Below are 18,490 nucleotides of genomic sequence, written 5' to 3'. Positions count from 1 at the left end.
ACACACACACACACACACATATACGCCTATACATGTATATACGCCTATATATGTATGTATAATACATATACATATCAACATAAACATAACATATACATACACATACATATATACACATGTACATAATTCACACTTGCTCGCCTTCATCCATTTCCGTCGCTACCTCGCCCTACAGGACAATAGCAACAAGGAGCCACCTCGCCTACCGAAATAATCTGTTCGTGTCTTGGTAAATTACATGGAAGAAACTTCACGAAGACCGAAACTTTTTTTTTTATCATGCGAGTGTAAAAAATACGAACGTAAATTACGTACGTGTAAATATGTACCTGGATTATCAGTGACTGCATCAGCATGCGAATGTTAAAAAGAATGTAAAAAAAATACAGGCATGAAATACACACGGAACGAGTGTAAATGTAAATATATCCATATGGACAAATGACTATCAAATTTCCGTTGAAATACAAGTAACAGCCGAGATTGCTGTATTATGTTGAATTAGAGTTAATGACAATAAGCCATTTAACTTAAGAAAGGATAGCCGAGGTAGTTGTATTAAGTTAAATTACGGTTAATGACAATAAGCCATTTAACTTAAGAAAGGATAGCGAGGTAGCTGTATTAAGTTAAATTACGGTTAATGACAATAAGCCATTTAAGTTAAGAAAGGGTAACCAAGGTAGCTGTATTAAGTTAAATTACGGTTAATGACAATAAGCCATTTAAGTTAAGAAAGGATAACCAAGGTTGCTGTAATATGTTAAATTGGAGTTAATGGCTTATTATATTAAATTAGGGTTAATCACTATAGCCATTTAACCTAAGAAAGGATAATCTTGAAGATGATCAGAGTTAAGCGAAAGCTTACATAACATAAACACCATAATGTAGGGCAACACTTTGGCGCAGCTGCCCTCCATAATTTTTCACCTAGGAAGCACTAGGCTTCGCGCAACACACACACACACCCACACACACCCTCGTGAAAATAACATAATATCTCACCGAAGTTTCCAGTCTGTTCTTAGGATAACATATGCTCTGTTGGTAGTTTTACATGGTAAGAAGAAGAAAAAATATATATGTATATATATAATTCCCAGGCGTGTCGGGTCCCATTTTGTTTCTTAAGAATATAACTCGTGTTGCAGTTCATCCTGGTTTAGGGAGAAAAAAATATTATCCTTATGGATCTCAGTTTATTCCTATGATTATCTAAGCCCGTTGCAGCACGTCCTGGTAAAAAAAAATTAACATTCACGCCTCCCGCCTAGCATATGCCGGGTTCCGTTTTGTTTCTTAGTATAACCTAGGACGTGTTCCACTCCTTCCTGGTGATAAATAACATTAGCCAAGTCTCTAGTCGCAGTTTCTTTCGCTTCCTAACTTGACCTTGGTCTTAAAGTAGTCCAACCTGGAAACGAAAATAATACCCTCCCTCCTTCCCCCCGCTGACGTGCCGAGTCCCTGTTTTGGTTCATAGGATTACCTTCGGAGGTGCTGGAGTGCGTCCTGGTGAAAAATAACGACCCCCTTAGCGTGTCGGGGGACCGAGCGGGCGACACGCGATGCCGCCGACACACACACACACACACACACACACACACACACAAGACGATTTTAAATAGAAACAGACTTTGTTAAGTCGTCATACTTAAGGTAGTTAAGTCTTTGTGACACTAGGGGGGGGGGTTTAAGTGGCCGTCCTTAGGGGGGGAGGTCAGGTCACGGGTCAGGTCACGGCTTTGCTTGACCTCCTTAACCTCACACTGGGAAGAGAGAGAGAGAGAGAGAGAGAGAGAGAGAGAGAGAGAGAGAGAGAGAGAGAGAGAGAGAGTCAGGTCACACGGATGACCTGATTGACCCCCATCGACCACCCCCCTGTGGCGAGACCGGATGCACGTGGTCATGACCCGGTGAGGTGTCTGTGTGAGGCGACATCCCACACCAGTTCCCCCTCCACACACACACACACACACACACACACACACACGCGTGGGCCTCACTCTCCTAAACATACCTCCTCATCACTTGTCCCACTTTAACTGGTCATATACGTTAATATACACAATTACACACACACACACACACACACACACACACACATATACATGGGTGGCTGGCTGGGACTGGTGTGTGTGTGTGTGTGTGTGTGTGTGTGTGTGTGTGTGTGTGTGTGTGTGTGTGTGTTGTAGCATGAATGATAAACACAGGAGCTGAACTACTGGAAAAAGATAATACGAAAGAAAAGAGACAGGGTGAACACTTACATCGGAGAACCTAACTACGTGGGAGGCAAAGGGTAAGTTCAGCTGGGGTCCCCACTGAAGCATTAAGCACTGACCTGCGTTAAAAGGATCAATGACTGAACTGTGTATTCTCGAACTGCTTTAAAAAATCAGAATAACAACCACCCAATGCATGAGGCTAGTATAGAAAAGCAGTGCATTTTCAGACATTGCATTACGAGAAGGACGCTTGACTGTGAACTGAAATCTACAAAGAAGACGAGAGGGAAAAGTAGACATGTCAGATTTGCACTGGCGAAGCGGAGTGAAGTTAGCGATGGCGTCCCGCTAGGCGCAGTCTTGCTTCTGAAGCTATTTCAGACGTTAATGACGTGCCATTCGACCTTGAATCATGCTCAACAAACGAGAGATTCTGGGCATATTCACAAGCTGCAAGAAACAACATAGAGAGACCAAGAGGTGTTTCATATACCGTGAATACAACTGAGTGAGACGAAAGGTCAATGTTTTTCAAGATATGGGAACACAGCGGATTGAGCTCAGGCAATAAACCTCCTTCCGAGGGTGTCAGATCCCAGAGGTCTGCGCGAGTGGGAGCTCTGGGTGTGACTGCCTACATCCCAGCAGCCTATGTATCTCCAGATCACTGCTGTCAGTGGATTGAACCAGGGCATGTGAAGCGTCTGGGGTAAACTATGGAGAGGTGTGTGGGGCCTGGATGTGGAAAGGGAGCTGTGGTTTCGGTGCATTACACATGACAACATTAGGATACAAATGTGCACAAGGTAATTTGTTCATTGGTCAGTACATAACAAAGTAACTGCTCATACGTAAATGGATGAGATGATGTATAGAAAGATCACTACCGCACACACTCGACCTAGATTGAAGGAGTACTAGTTACCACAATGTCTTGGTTCGTGATGGTGTCATTTAGAATCTGGTCTTCGTCTCTGCTTTCTCTTGATTGTGAGTCGCTTTGTCAGGGCTGGTGTCTTGTGTGCCAGTCTACTCACGCAACTTGAGGTGTCCATGCGGACAGGAACGCCTGGGTCCTGAAGTAAGGGAGCTGATCGGCAGTGTGAGGGGTGATAAGCCACAGACCCACCAACGTGAGAGAGAGAGAGAGAGAGAGAGAGAGAGAGAGAGAGAGAGAGAGAGAGAGAGAGAGAGAGAGAGAGAGAGAGAGAGAGAGAGAGAGAGAGAGAGAGAGACCAACGTGATCACCGACTCCAAGCTCCCCCTCAGTCAACGAGACGCTGTTGGTAACTGACCCAAATGCTCTGAAATCGGGAGGTACTGCTGGACCACAGAACACAGCGAGAAGCTACACAAGAATCAGGAGAGACTTGATAAAGTACTTCTACAGGAACAGAGAATGTGAAGCAGTACAATAAGCGAAGTGAAATAAAACTACGTGAGAGGGGCTTTAAATGGCATGACAAGAGGAGTTAATATTGTGTTGGCCTCACGAATGTACAACTCCGGTCCTGTACACACACACACACACATATTCCTACCTAAAAACCGACCACCCTCGCCTTCCAGAATCTCCTCCCTTTGCCTGCATTACCCTCCAGGATGCCGCAAGACTTCCCTCCTTCCTGCCCGTGGTGTTCCCTCCTTCCTGCCTCACCTGGCTGTCCTCAGTCCTTAGCGTGGCTCATGATGTCCCTTCCACCCAGGTCCCCGCCCTAAAGCCCCAGTGAATCAGCTCTTCTCTTGTCCTTCGTCTCCCTTCAATGAATCCTCTTCCTTATTCTCCTTCCCCTCCTCATCCTTCTCTTCCTCTTTCTTCTCTTTCTTCTTCGCACGTCACCAGCACAAGAGGGTCACAGCGGGAGCGGGAGGGATAAAGAAGCCATGAGCAATATGAAGGACGTAGGCTGCGGTGAAAAGGGACAGCTGCATGTGTGTATAGTGAGGCAGCTGGTAGCCAACCATCTGTCGTCCCTAGCGGGTGTCAGGTGTCCACTGGGTGGGTGGGTGTATGTTTAGAGGGACGCCAGTTTGTAAACACATCCTGACGGCGTAACAGCCAAGGGAGGAGCCCGAGAGTCATGAGGCGTTGGGTGGTTTTTCTTTTATCGTCGGCGAGATGGCATGGGCAACTGAACAACCTTCGTCATGGCCATATCAAACACTCGATCCTTATCGTAGGCTAAGCCAGGTACCCATTCATCAACCATCCTCGAGGGGGGAAATGAGGATTTTAGGTTGGTTTTGATCCAACTCTGTCTCCTCTTTAAAGATTCGAACCGAGGCACTAAACTGCCGGCCCAAGAAACCCAGAGACAGACCAATCGATAGGAAGACACTAAACACATGAGGATTAGGATGCCATAAGTCAACAGCAGAATTAATGACCGAGTTGACAGTTGCCTGGACATAACCACCAGTAACATCCACTTTTAAGAATGAACCACTGCAAATATGAAGAAAGGGAATGGCAGGGGAAAAAATATACATACATAATTATGCACAATAATAGAAAAAAAAAATCTTCGACAGATCTACAGACGAGAGAAGTTCTGAGACTACTGTGTTGTGGAAGGAAGTACATCGACGCAGGTGGAACGGACGTGCGAATTGCCAGTGTACGAAGCTAAGCCGAGGGAGGATGATCACTACATCTGGTGATGTTTGGCATGGAGCTGAGGGGGGCGGAGGTAGGTAGTAGGCGGCCTGGCTGTCGCCCTGTGTCCTGGCTCATGTGCTATGCTAACAAGAGCAGCTGCATAATTTAGTTCGTCATATAAGAGACGGATGGAAATGGTGGGAGGCACAATAGACCTATGTATTAATGCCATTACTGAGTTGATGGATACGAGGAGAGTTTATAATACAGAGAGAGGAGACGAGGGGACGGAGACAAAGCCCCTGAAATACTCCAGCTTTGGTTTAAGATAGGAATCCATGTTATGAGGCACGAATAAATGAGACTGAAAATGAGTTAGGCCGAGATACGTCATATGGCAAAACACCTTCGGAGAGATGTGGTAAGAATAGGTCTGAGAGAGAGAGAGAGAGAGAGAGAGAGAGAGAGAGAGAGAGAGAGAGAGAGAGAGAGAGAGAGAGAGAGAGAGAGAGAGAAAGGAGAAGGTGGTGGTGGGTGTGTGCAGCCCAAGGTGATGATGGCGATACTCACGATCTGTGTGGAGTGTGTGGAGGGTGCGGGGTGCTAAGGCACTCGGTGCTCTTGTGCCTTCTCGACACCCTCAGCTTCAGGTCCAGGAAGTGCAGCGGGTTACGCCCCTTCAGTCGACCCTCCCGGCTCCCAACCTGTGGGCAATACGGTGGGTTTAGTGAAGGGAGTCCAACACGTGATGGGTGAAGGGAGGGGGTTAGTGACGTGGGTCCAAGTGCGTGGCTAGGGAAGGTCCTAAACACGGGGTAGGTGGTGTCCCTCAAAGTCCTATTAGAATATACAGGAAAAATTCCGACATCATCATCATCATGTTTACTAAGCACACAATTCGACTCAGAGGTGCTGATACATCATTATTACTCAGATCATATACATATGGGAATACCCTCACTTCGACGCGCGTAATCTTAGACATTCATCATCTATCGCTGACAGTGTGTCGATCAGTCTGTGCCTTCAGCATCAGCTGATAGTAGATTACATGTATATTCAGCCTGGCGCAAGTCAGCCACGAATGGAGAGTGAGAGGTGAATTAACACACATCGACGCCAGATGGATTGGTTGGCGCCGAGTGAGGCGTTGGGTCGATGGCGGGGCGGTCACGTGTTAGCACGTAAACACCGTGTCCGAAATGGTGTCCCACGCGTCCGAACTGGTGAGCAGTACCAAGCCGCTGACGAGGGATGACGCAGTCTACATCGTTGTCTGAATACACGCGAGGGTCTGAATTCATCCCTAAACAAGCATCTTTATATCAAAGTTTTGTGGAAAAAAAATCATTTGTCCGCAGACATAATATTTATGCTCCATATAAACTATAACCTGAAATCAAAATAAGTTTTTTGACCAAAGCTTCCGTCATTAATTATGTTTTGATTGAACTGGTTAGTATACTCGTTTGTAATATATGATCATATTAATAGGAAATCAACAATCCAATAAATTCAACCATGTATAGAATACAAAATCATACTACGGCAGTCATACCTTAATCCCGAAGATTTTCTCTGGTGTTTTCCGCTCGCTGTTGGACACAATGATGGATGGAATGGAAGGGAGGGATCCCATGAGAGATCCACCGTGAGATCCCTTAACCAAGGTGACCTGTTGGCTGCCGCAGCCTTTGGACACACCCTCCAGCTCACCCCCTAGGCTCTCGTCCACACCACCTGCAGGAGCACCAACAGACGACTCTCAACGCATGAGAGAAAACGGACCAGTAACGCCTATTTCAAGAGGTAACTATGTCTTTTAATCGCCTTGCGACTACTGCTACCATACATACCATGAATTATAGCAAAGTTTAGAACAATCAATAATCATAACCAAAAGGTGAAACAGATGTAAGAAACATGTAATGAAAATGTGTGTTACTGCATCTTATAAACACACACACTGTTTAAATAGAAAAAATTCTCAATCCTAAACGTTAACTCAGTTTTCGTATATTTTCTTGTTATTTTATATGACTGAAGTATGGTGGATATTCTTACTAAACCTAAGCTGTTTATAACCAGTAAATCCAGCTAATTCGTATATAGACACGTTACACAGCCTTTGCGGTTTTTTATGATTATATATATATATATATATATATATATATATATATATATATATATATATATATATATATATATATATATATATATATATATAAGATATTGACTGGTATGAGTATACATGATACAAAGTGATTGAAGGTCAGTTCATACTGCGGTGAAGTTCAAAGTGAAATGCTATAGAATGGTTGAAAAGATTTGTATTCCCAAAAACAGACGGGATAAATGATCACAAAAGAGAAGGAACTGTCCAGTACTCTATCCTACATTCATATCCTAAGCACCACTGAAACTAAAATGAGGAAAACAATAATAATCATTGTCATAATCAAATTAGACGATATCCCTACGTTCACCCTGCAAAATGCCACAGAAAATGGCCAGCCACACTAAACCCTACGATTGGTATATCCATGTTACGGCACACCATCAAGATTTATACCTTAACTAGTCTTGATTATCAATCCTAACAGGAGTAAACAGTGGGTTTTTGTGTACAAAAATGAGATGACTGAACTGGCTTAAGACATTCTTATCAATACATTTCGTGGAGCATAGAGCGACTAGTATAGGCTGTCATGTTGAGGTCAAAACACTCCTTCGCCACATTCAGTTTGCTCATAATTTGTTTTATCACGACACGATTTATCAATGTAATGATAAAAAACAATAATAAGCAAATGTAAGAATGCAAAAAAATAGACAAATCTAACGATAGAAAAATAAAAGGCCTTAGACTTGAGCTCGAGAGTGACACACGAAGAGAAGAGTGTTTGTTGACATTGGTCGAGTGGCGTCTCACTCACCCAGGTCCTTGATGAGGTGCAGCTCCTGGTTGCGGCGGTTCTCGAGGTCCTGGAGCGTCCTCTCGGTGTCCTGCTTGCTCTCCTTCAGCTGGGAGTCCAGGGAGGACAGCCTCCTGCGCAGGGCCTCCAGCTGCAGCGCCACCTCCACCTTGCGGTTCTTCTTCGAGGACTGCTGACGCTCCAGCGTGGCCATCTGAGGCGTATAAGGGAGAGTGAGGGCGTATAACGGGGAATGGAGGCGTATTAAGGGGGACTGAAGGCGTACAAGGGGGAATGGAGGAGTATGAGGGTGAATGGAGGCGTATTAAGGGGGACTGAAGGCGTATAAGGGGGAATGAAGGAGTATAAGGGTGAATGGAGGCGTATTAAGGGGGAATGAAGGCGTATAAGAGGGAATAAAGGCGTATAAGAAGGAATAAAGGCGTATAAGAGGAAATGAAGGCGTATAAGGGGGAATGAAGGCGTATAAGGGGGAATGAAGGCGTTTAAGAAGGAATGGAGGCGTATAAGAGAGAATGAAGGCGTATAAGGGGGAATGGAAGCGTATTAAGGTGGAATGAACGCATTAGGGGGAATGAAGGCGTATAAAGGGGAATGCGACTTAAATCTATTTACCAGTCGATATGTTATGACTTGGGCAAGTCATCACAGGCATATAATAAACTTGAAAGTTATCCCCAAACACACTAAGGATACAGCAGAACTGCAACCTCAAAATATCCCCCACATATCTGGGGTTGTTGTTTTATTAAGACGCAGACCCTCGGCAATAACTTAATATATTGGCGTTTTATCCCGTGGTGTTTTGCTACATAAATCGATCACAGAGTCAATTTCCTCTTCTGTGATCCTTTCTGTATCATCAACACTGGCAAGTCTGATTATTCTATATCAGTATTGCTTCTCATAACCTGTTTTCTGTGGATGAGGGCAAATAACCTTTTCCACCCATAAAATACTTTACAGTGTACTTAGTCCTTGTTATCTATCTGTTGTTAGAATTACTGCTTTTAGTCTGCACTTCAGTGTGACATAGGTTCCCTAAACTCACTTTCTTTGTCTTTTCCGCATCTTTTTCTGTTCCCTGATGCATAGTCGCTTCCTCCTAGCCGCCCCACTGTTACCACCACTTGCTACATAAGTCAATCTGTGTTGATCAAACCGTAAGTTGCATTACCTGTGTATGATACTGTATCAATGTGCCATAGCTGGTTCAATGCTAATGACTTAAGTGTATTATGTACTGTGTTCTGACGTGAGGCACATCACTAAACATGAGTCGTGATCCATTTACATCGTGGATATATATATATATATATATATATATATATATATATATATATATATATATATATATATGTATATATATATATATATATATATATATATATATATATATATATATATATATATATATATATATATATATATTCGCCATTTCCCGCGTTAGCGAGGGAGCGTTAAGAACAGAGGACTGAGCCTTAGAGGTAATATCCTCACTTGGCCCCCCCTCTCTGTCCCTTTTTTTTGTGGGGGAGAGGGGTGGAAGGGATGGTAGGATCTCCTGCCCCCCCGCTTCCTCCCATTCTAGAGAGAGAGAGAGAGAGAGAGAGAGAGAGAGAGAGAGAGAGAGAGAGAGAGAGAGAGAGAGAGAGAGAGAGAGCCTACATAAGAGATGATGTTTACCTTGATGGCTGTGGAGTTCTTCCTCTGCCGGAGCAGGACGGCCTTCCTCAGGGCCGACTGCTGCGCCTGGTGCTGCGCCCTGTCGTACTCGTTCACCACCTCCCCCGCCGTTACCGCCCACGCCCGCGGCTGTAGCAAGGTCACGGGTCAGGTCATGGATACTACTGGTCTGTATCTTAACTCTACACAGCAGAGGTGAAGACTGGGGCACTTTAACTCTACATACCAGGGGTGAAGATTGGAGCACCTTAACTGTCCATACCAGGGACGAAGACTGCAGCACCTTAACTCTACACGCCAGGGGTGAAGACAGCAGCACCTTAATTCTGCACACCAGGGGTGAAGATTGGAGCACCTTAACTCTACACACCAAGGATGAAGACTGGAGCACCTTAACTCTACACACCAGGGGTGAAGACAGCAGCACCTTAACTCCACACACCAGAGGTGAAGACTGGAGCACCTTAACTCCACACACCAGGAAAGAAGACAGCAGTACCTTAACTCCACACACCAGGGATGAAGACTGCAGCACCTTAACTCCACACACCAGGGATATGACAAGTTTACAAAACGCAGCTGTACAACGCCATTCACACAAACGAACGCTAAAAGTAATCTGAATGAAAAAAAAAGAAAAGACGCTACATTACCGAAAAATAAAGTTATTTTCGTGTGTTCTGTACAGGTAAAGAGTGTTGTGTGTCTCCATTCAGTAAGAGAACATGTGAGGCAAAAGGTGTGATCTTTACGTGCACTGCGACACAGACTTACACATCTTTACTACATATTCACTGGACTTACACCAAACTCATCTCTACTGCTGCCTTGGTACATAACGTGAAGGTAATCTGCCAAAGGAACACATTAAATGAAAGTAATCTCGCAAAAAAGGAACATTTAAAATAAAGGTAATCTGGCAAAGGAACATATAAGGTGAAGGTAATCTGGCAAAGAAACACATACGGTAAAGGTAATCTAGCAAAGGAAGAGTGTGGGACGCCCTGACGCAGGTGGTCAACAGAACATGAGAAAATAGAGACAGATTTAATCCTCTTGAGAGATTGGTTAGCATGAGTCACGCTCAACAGAAAATAGGCACAATAGGTTTAACATTTGTTCTTCTGTTTACAGGAGAGAAGATTGAGACGTCCAGTTGACAGAGACATGTTCAGAAGGGACAACATCATTTGGAAGGTAGTTTCCTTGAGCTGTTAGTGATGGAGCAGCTGTGTTTAAGGTCTAGCTTAATAGCATGGGGACGCTGCTGGATTATCTGTTCACTTTGGTAATTCCAAGCTTTAAACTTCGTTCTTAAAACATGTAAATGCATTATCATTAACTGCTAAACATTGCTGTATAACATCCTTACACTTGCTTTTAGTGGAGTCTATGTTTATTGGCCAGTGGGCTTATCATCCGGGTAAATAAGTGATTTAGTTACTCTGTCCTCATCTCCTAACATCCTAGCACTGATCTGTTCAATAAATGTGTAATTCCTTTTACCTGACTTGGTGAAATTTACGATGATTTTCACCTTCAGGTACATGGCTGATAGAACCAAAATTGTTGGCTTGGAGGAGTATGATACCCTTGGGATTTTGACCTGACTTGACCCCTCACTCACTCACCCCTGACCGCCGGTTCTTCTGTTTCTTTTCCAGGACGGACTTGGTAGTGAGCATCTGCTGGAGTAGCTCGCGCCTCTCGGAGTCGTTGCGGGTCCTGACGTGTGAGGGACGCCGCGGGTGGCGAAGCCTTACGCTGCCGGGTGGCCCTCCTCCTCCGTCTGCGTCCCTACCCACCTCCTCACACGGCCCTCCAGCCTCCTCATCCTGACTCTCTGTCTCGCACGAATCGCCACTGGCCGTGTCGTCGTCTTCACCTGCAGGAGTGAGGATGACCCGCGTTAAAAAAAAAACCCCTCCTTTGGTGGCAAGCCCTACCCTCGCTCGACAGGGTAGGGCTGAAAAAAAAAATTTCCGGGTCTATCCCGGGGAGGAGGCAGCGGGCGGCGGGGCTGGCACCGCCCTCCCCCACTAAACAGTGCACTGGTGCAGTGAGACAGGTGGTAGGAAGTGATTTATGCAAAGACATTCACGGCTTTCGTGGACTGATGCAGAGACAAAACAAGATCACGAAATACTACTAGAAAGTGCAGTGAGGTGACACACCAAAGCATGACAGTTAAGGTGGGGGTGGTGGGCAGAATGGTGGAATGGACAGGCAAACGGAAGTAACGGTAACGGGACACAAGTGCAACAACAGGAGAATTACAGTGGTAAGGGTGGAGGTATCCAAACAGGGTGTCGAGGGCCTGGCGAGTGAGCTCCTCGTCCTCTTCCTCGTCGTCGTCATGCGTGTCGCCTTCGCACGAGTCTTCCCCTGAAACATCTCCCTCCGCCCCAGGGGAAAGGTAATCTGGCAAAAGGAACATTATAAGGTGAAGGTAATCTGGCAAAGGAACATACAAAGTGAAGGTAATCTGGCAAAGGAACACATAAGGTGAAGGTGATTTGGCAAAGAAACATACAAAGTGAAGGTAATCTGGCAAAGGAACACATAAGATGAAGAAAATCTGGCAAAAGGAACATATAAAGTGAAGGTAATCTGGTAAAGGAACACATAAAGTGAAGGTAATTTGGCAAAGGAATAAACAAAGTGAAGGTAATCTGGCAAAGAATCATATACAATGGAGGTAATCTAGCAAAGGAACACAAAGGGAAGGTAATCAGGAAAAGGAATACATAAAGAGGAGGTGATTTAGCAAAGGAATAAACAAAGTGAAGGTAATCTGGGAAAGAAACATATACGGTGAAGGTAATCTGGCAAAGGAATGAATAAAAAGAAAGTAATCTGGCAAAGAAGCATATACGGTGAAGGTAATCTGGCAAAGGAACACATAAACTGAAGGTAATCTGACAAAGAAACATACATGGAGAAGATAATCTGGCAAAGGAGCATATATGTTGCAAGTAATTTGACAAAGGAATATAAAGTGAAGGTAATACGGCAGAAAAAAACATATAAGGTGAAGGTAATATAGTAAAGATACACAGCAGAAGGTAATTTGGTAAAGGCACACATTAAATGGAGGTAATCTAGCTAAAGAACATAGAATATCAACGTAATCTGACAAAGGGAACGCATACAGTGAAGGTAATCAGGCAAAGGATCACATAAGGTGTAGGTAATCGAGAAAAGAAATACAAACGATTCCAAACAGCAACAGACCAATGGGTCTTTACGAGGCTGGCTGTTTGTGACGGTGGAAAATATCAGCAGCTCAGATGAATGGAGTAAACAAGTTGTTAGGCATAAGGGTAATTCAGAGAGAACACCCTGCAAATTGTCCATTTGGCTAAGGCGTAGACTTGAAGCTGGATGTTCATCAGGTCTGTTCTTAAGCGTGTCTATACTACCGTTCCAACTAAGGAATAATTCCATATATGGTGAAGGTAATTCGGCAAAGGAACACATAAGGTGAAGGTAATCTGGTACTGAAACTTATATTGCGGTAACGTGGCGAAGATGTGATCTGTCAAGGAAAATTCAAGGTGAACGTAATCAGGCAAAAGAAAGGTAATCTGACAGAGGAACATGTAAAAGGTAACATAGTAAAGACCATGTCGGGTGAAGGTAATCTGACAAGAGAAAACGGAATGTGAAGGTAATCAGGCAAAGAAACATGCAAAGTAAAGAAAATCTAGCAAAGGAATATGTGAAGTGAAAGTAATCTGGAAAAGTAACAAGGTGAATGTAATCAGAAAAAGGAACGAGTGGGGTACTCTGCCAAAGAAACATGTACATGGAAGGTAATCTGACAGATGAATATATAAGGTAATTTTCTAGTAAGGGAGCAATCTAGAGGATTATAGAATGGTGAGGGATCTTAGAAGAAGGTAATCTAGCATAGGAACTAATGAGATAAACTTACTAAAGAACAAACGAGAAGGTAATCTGGCAAAAGAACACAAAATAATATAGCAAAGGAACATATAAAGTTAAAGTAATCAGGTAAAGGAACACATACAGATAAGATAATTTGCCAAAAGAACATGTAAGGTGAAGGTAACCTGCCAAAGAGACATGGAAGGTCAAGTAATCTGGTAAAACAACGTGTAAAGTGAAGATAATCTGGTAAAATAACATGTTGGATGAAAGTAATCTGGCAAAGGAACATGTAAAGTGAAGGTAATCTGACAAAGAATCATAAAAGGTGAAATCTATCTGGCAAAGAAATATGTACTTTGTACTGGGAAGGTAATCTGGCAAAGGAACATGTAATGTGAAAGTAATCTGGCTAAGGAATACTTCGGTGAAGGTAATCTGGCAAAGGAACATTAAAGGTGAAGGAAATCTGGCAAAGGGCCACTTTCGGTGAAGGTAATCTGGTCAAGGAAGATGTAAGGTGAAGGTAATCTTAACAAAGGGACATAGACAAAGTAATTGAGGACGAAACAATTTGAAGTCAAAGACAGAGCGAAAGTTAACTTGCGTAGAAAATGGTAACGCACTGTGATGAAGAAGACGCCTCCTCATCATACTGCAGATGGCATGGCATCCCACTTTCCGTTGAGCGCCGCACGATTCCTGAAATTGAATCCTCGAAAGAACGTCAGACTCTCGCGTTAAATCGTTTCAAAATCTTACGAGTAAAATTTTGTGTCTGACGAAGGTGTTGTTTAATGGCCTTCATTACGCAGCCTGAGTTGAGGTTAAGAATCTGTTACCATGAAATCCCTGGCTTCAGCACGACGGTACGACCCTTCAGCAAGACGGCACGACCCTTGAGCACGACGGCACGACCCTTGAGCAAGACGGCACGACCCTTGAGCACGACGGCACGACCCTTGAGCAAGACGACACGACCCTTGAGCAAGACGACACGACCTTTGAGCACGAAGGCATAACCCTTGAGCACGACGGCACGACCCTTGAGCACGACGACACGACCCTTGAGCACGAAGGCATAACCCTTGAGCACGACGACACGACCCTTGAGCAAGACGACACAACCCTTGAGCACGACGGCACGACTCATGAGCGGAACAAGACGACACCCTTGGGTACGATTAATTACCTGACCTTTTTTCCCCTCCAAACCTTCTGGGTTGAGGTCAGAGGTCAAACCACCATACAAAGTGGTCGTAGCGTCGTACTCAAGGGTTCGCACAGTCTGGCTCAAAAGGGATGGCACACCCATGATTATTTCCAGCGGGATGCGCTTTGGGTAAAGCAAAACCCAAGGACAGGACACCATTCTGAACCTTCGAATTATCTCCCTTATTTCTGTGATGTTTACTGCCTTCATCCTCCGGGTGTGTCCTCAACCATCTTCTCACAACATCTCAGATCTCTGATGGCCAGTAGGGCTCTCGCAAAATATGAGATCCACCAGTAATATCCTCTCCTTACTTACTATATGTCCGGTTATCATCTCCTAAGAGACTCTAAGGGAATTCTGTACTGTAGCAATTGATGTACCGAAAGCTTACTGACAAGGTGTGGCACTGGGTTCTGATCTACAACATTCATTCTTTCGGCTTTCCCTCCATCATTCTGCTCTCTCATATCTATTTCCTCTCCGGCTGGACCATCTCCATTACTGCTGATGAATAAATCTCCCTCTTTCTTTATCAACAATGGTGTCCTTCAAGGCTCTATCTGGTCTCCTATACTCTTCTTCCTTCTCATCCATGGGAACTTTTCTTCATCAGACAACAAGATGCACTCAAACGCTGATGACGCGACATCGCTTTTCTCTGCTTCAGCGAAATCCGTACCATCATCCTCTGATCGATCTAGGTCGCGTCTCCACACAACTACCTTTATCAACTCAAATCTGGAAAGATTTATTTTTTCCAAGTGAGGCATACACAACTTACCATTCAGGCCTTAAAACTCAATTTCTTTTGGTTTTCTTTTTCTTAAAAAAAAAAACCCCTAAAAACATTTGCGTCGATCATACAAAAGGAAGTGATTCGCTCTCGCATAGAATACCGCTTTCACGTCTTGGGAGGGCCTGGTTCTACCTATTTACTTGAGAGAATCGCATCTAAACCAATCCAACTCATTAACTCTCCCAATCTGATCTCTAAACTTAACCCACTTGCCCTACACTGCAGCGTTGGTTCTTTCTCTTTAACTATAGATATGACTTGTGTTCTGCTCCCAAAAACTGCTGGCTGCTTCTATGCCCTAGACATTAGCTAGGTCACTTTAAAACTCACCAAGCTACAGCAACCCATGATTAACCTTAGCAACTCGAAGCTGGTCTGGTATGATGTCTGTCTCTTTCCCTGCATTGCTGAGCTCTGGAACCCTTTTATATCATCTCATGTCCTTCCTAATTTCTTCAACTCGCTAGTTTTTCACAAGGCAGGGTTTTACCCCACTTCCTGACAACATAGTTTTTTTTTTCTTCTTCCGTCTTCTCTCCTTATTCATCGATCTTTGGACCATCATTTTACATCAAATGTAAGGCCATCATGGGGACCTATCCATGACTGGGTCCCTCGACACACAAGATGCTGTTAAACAGAAAGGAAAGACAGGAAACGGGAAGGACTGAACATGCTTAAACACACTCATCTGTAAACAGGAGAGAGCTTAGGGGTATAGCAGACGAGTGTCAGTAAGGTGCAAACGTGAATGAACATTTGTATAGACAGGGACATGAAGACAGAAAAGAGGAAAGTACCAACAAGTGTCAACAAACATTTGTAGACAGGAACGTTAAAAGACAGAGACAGAGAAGAGGAATGTATCAACAAGTGTATTCAAGCTCACTGTAGACAGGAGAGACTGGGAGAAGTAAACAGGTGCTAAAGTGTTGTTATAAAGAGAAATGACAGAGTCTATGAAGTCATCAACAGGTGTGAACAAACAGGTGCACGTGCAGGTGTATTTATTACATACAGGTGTTTAGGACATGCAGGTGTTGCGTACAAGTGTAGGTTGCTGATACCAATCACTCATTCCTCACTACACATATTCCCCACCACACAACTCCCTGCCATACACTCTCCACCACATATCCCTCACCTCACATCCCCGACCATACTACTCCCTACCATACACTCCCCACTACACAGTCCCCTACAAAATACTCCTCGCCACACATTTCCCGCCACACAACCCCCTACCAAACACACCCCATAACAGAACCCTCATCCACACACTCCCCCTTACACATATGCTCCCCACCAAACACACTCGTACCATACAACCACCTACTACACACATTTTCCACCACACAACCCACTACCACACCCTCCCACCACAAAACCCCCTAACACACACACACTATCACATATCTCCTTACCACACAACATAATACCCACGACCACAAACATTCCCTACCACACAAACCCGCTTACCACACACGCTCCCCTACCACACCCACTCACCTGCAGCGCCACATTCGAGGTTGAGCCCCTCCAGCTGGAGTGATCGCTTGACGGTGGTGACCCTCAGCATGCTGGCCCAGCTCTCAGCCTCGGCCTCCTCCTCCAGGTACAGGCTCACCTGCTCCTTACCCTGCCATAGACAAGAGAAATAAGTCCCCTATTAGCCAAACGCTTCCTCAAAAAAGAAAAAACCCCCAAAAAACTCGTCCGACTTTTACCCATTTTCTATCATATGTGACCCTTGTCTTTTCTATTCTTACACTTTTTTCCCCCTTTAAATCCGTCTGGATACTTTAGGTGAACGTGGGGTTGTGGTTATGTGTCGTCTCATGGACTGATGAAGAGAGTTGTGGGTGTTGTACCTTGTATTGTCTGGTGCCACTGTTGGCGGTTGTGGTTCTCTGTTGTTGTAGGGTCTGGTGGTTGTGGTTCTAGGTTGTTGTAGGGTCTGGTGGTTGTGGTTCTAGGTTGTTGTAGGGTCTGGTGGTTGTGGTTCTAGGTTGTTGTAGGGTCTGGTGGTTGTGGTTCTAGGTTGTTGTAGGGTCTGGTGGTTGTGGTTCTAGGTTGTTGTAGGGTCTGGTGGTTGTGGTTCTAGGTTGTTGTAGGGTCTTGTGGTTGTGGTTCTAGGTTGTTGTTATGCCAACTTGCCTGCTCTCTCTAGCACTGACAGGCCCTGAGGCCATCTACCACCAACATCAGGCGAGGCCACCTATTACAGTCGTCAGGTGATGCCACCTCTTACAGTCGTCAGGTGAGGTCACCTATTACAGTCGTTAGGTGAGGTCACCTATTACGATGACATCACCTGGCACCTGCGTCAACCTCAAAGATCACTTGCAACTGTTTGTCTAAGTCTTGTGCCTCTGTTGCTTTGGAGGTTTACTGTAGCCTCTGTTGGTCTGGAGGTTTACTGTAGCCTCTGTTAGTAAGGAGGTTTACTGTAGCCTCTGTTGGTCTGGAGGTTTACTGTAGCCTCTGTTAGTAAGGAGGTTTACTGTAGCCTCTGTTGGTCTGGAGGTTTACTGTAGCCTCTGTTGGTCTGGAGGTTTACTGTAGCCTCTGTTGGTCCGGAGGTTTACTGTAGCCTCTGTTGGTCCGGAGGTTTACTATAGCCTGTTGTTGGAAGACAACTGTATTCTCCACTGTATAAAGTTGACTGTAATGTCACCTTTTCGTAGCCACTGTAGGAAATCTACAATTTTTTTCACCTAATCAAAGCTAAGCAAAGCTAAGCTAACCTAACCTGACTTACCTATACCTCAGCAAAGCTAACCCAACCTAACCTTACCTATCTATCAACGAAGACATCCCTCAACCTTCCTTTCCTTCCCCCTTTACTCCACACCACCCCACACCGAGGGCTAGGCCGGCTGGCTGGCGCTACCCACCGCTTCAGGTAAGGGAATAGGCTGATGGGTGGGTGGGTGAGTAGGTCAGTAGATACCGCTAACCTGTCGGCCACAACACCACTGCTTTTGGTATTAGCGGTCACTACCCACTGCCTGGTAGTGGGAGGTGGTGGTGGTGGTGTGGGTGAGGTGTTAGCGGTAATCGCTAACATGTCGGCAACAACATTGATGCTGGAGGGAGGGGAGAGATCGTGGTGTTTACAGTCACCGCTACACT

General features: G+C 44.7%; 1 protein-coding gene across 5 annotated transcripts in view; it reads right to left on the bottom strand.

Annotated features, from left to right (window-relative positions):
- The window catches only part of LOC139759067 (uncharacterized), a 184,043-nt gene that overhangs the window by 76,176 nt on the left and 89,377 nt on the right, over positions 1 to 18,490 (bottom strand). For 4 of the 5 annotated variants that reach the window (XR_011714992.1, XM_071680997.1, XM_071681000.1 and 1 more), the window contains 7 exons: positions 16,865 to 16,994; positions 11,730 to 11,873; positions 11,084 to 11,337; positions 9,453 to 9,581; positions 7,767 to 7,959; positions 6,389 to 6,570; positions 5,401 to 5,534 (listed from right to left, as the gene is read on the bottom strand). Coding sequence is in view for 4 of the 5 variants with exons in the window: in XM_071680997.1 (XP_071537098.1) it covers positions 5,401 to 5,534; positions 6,389 to 6,570; positions 7,767 to 7,959; positions 9,453 to 9,581; positions 11,084 to 11,337; positions 11,730 to 11,873; positions 16,865 to 16,994 (1,166 nt within the window). In the remaining variant the exon portion in view is untranslated. The remainder of the gene's footprint in view (positions 1 to 5,400; positions 5,535 to 6,388; positions 6,571 to 7,766; positions 7,960 to 9,452; positions 9,582 to 11,083; positions 11,338 to 11,729; positions 11,874 to 16,864; positions 16,995 to 18,490) is intronic. The other variant, XM_071680998.1, reaches the window with a different exon arrangement.

This window comes from Panulirus ornatus, chromosome 32, assembly GCF_036320965.1.
Source record: "Panulirus ornatus isolate Po-2019 chromosome 32, ASM3632096v1, whole genome shotgun sequence".
NCBI classification, from domain to species: Eukaryota; Metazoa; Arthropoda; class Malacostraca; order Decapoda; family Palinuridae; genus Panulirus; species Panulirus ornatus.
Note: the sequence above shows the minus strand (reverse complement) of the source record. Positions and strands in the feature narration are given on the sequence as shown.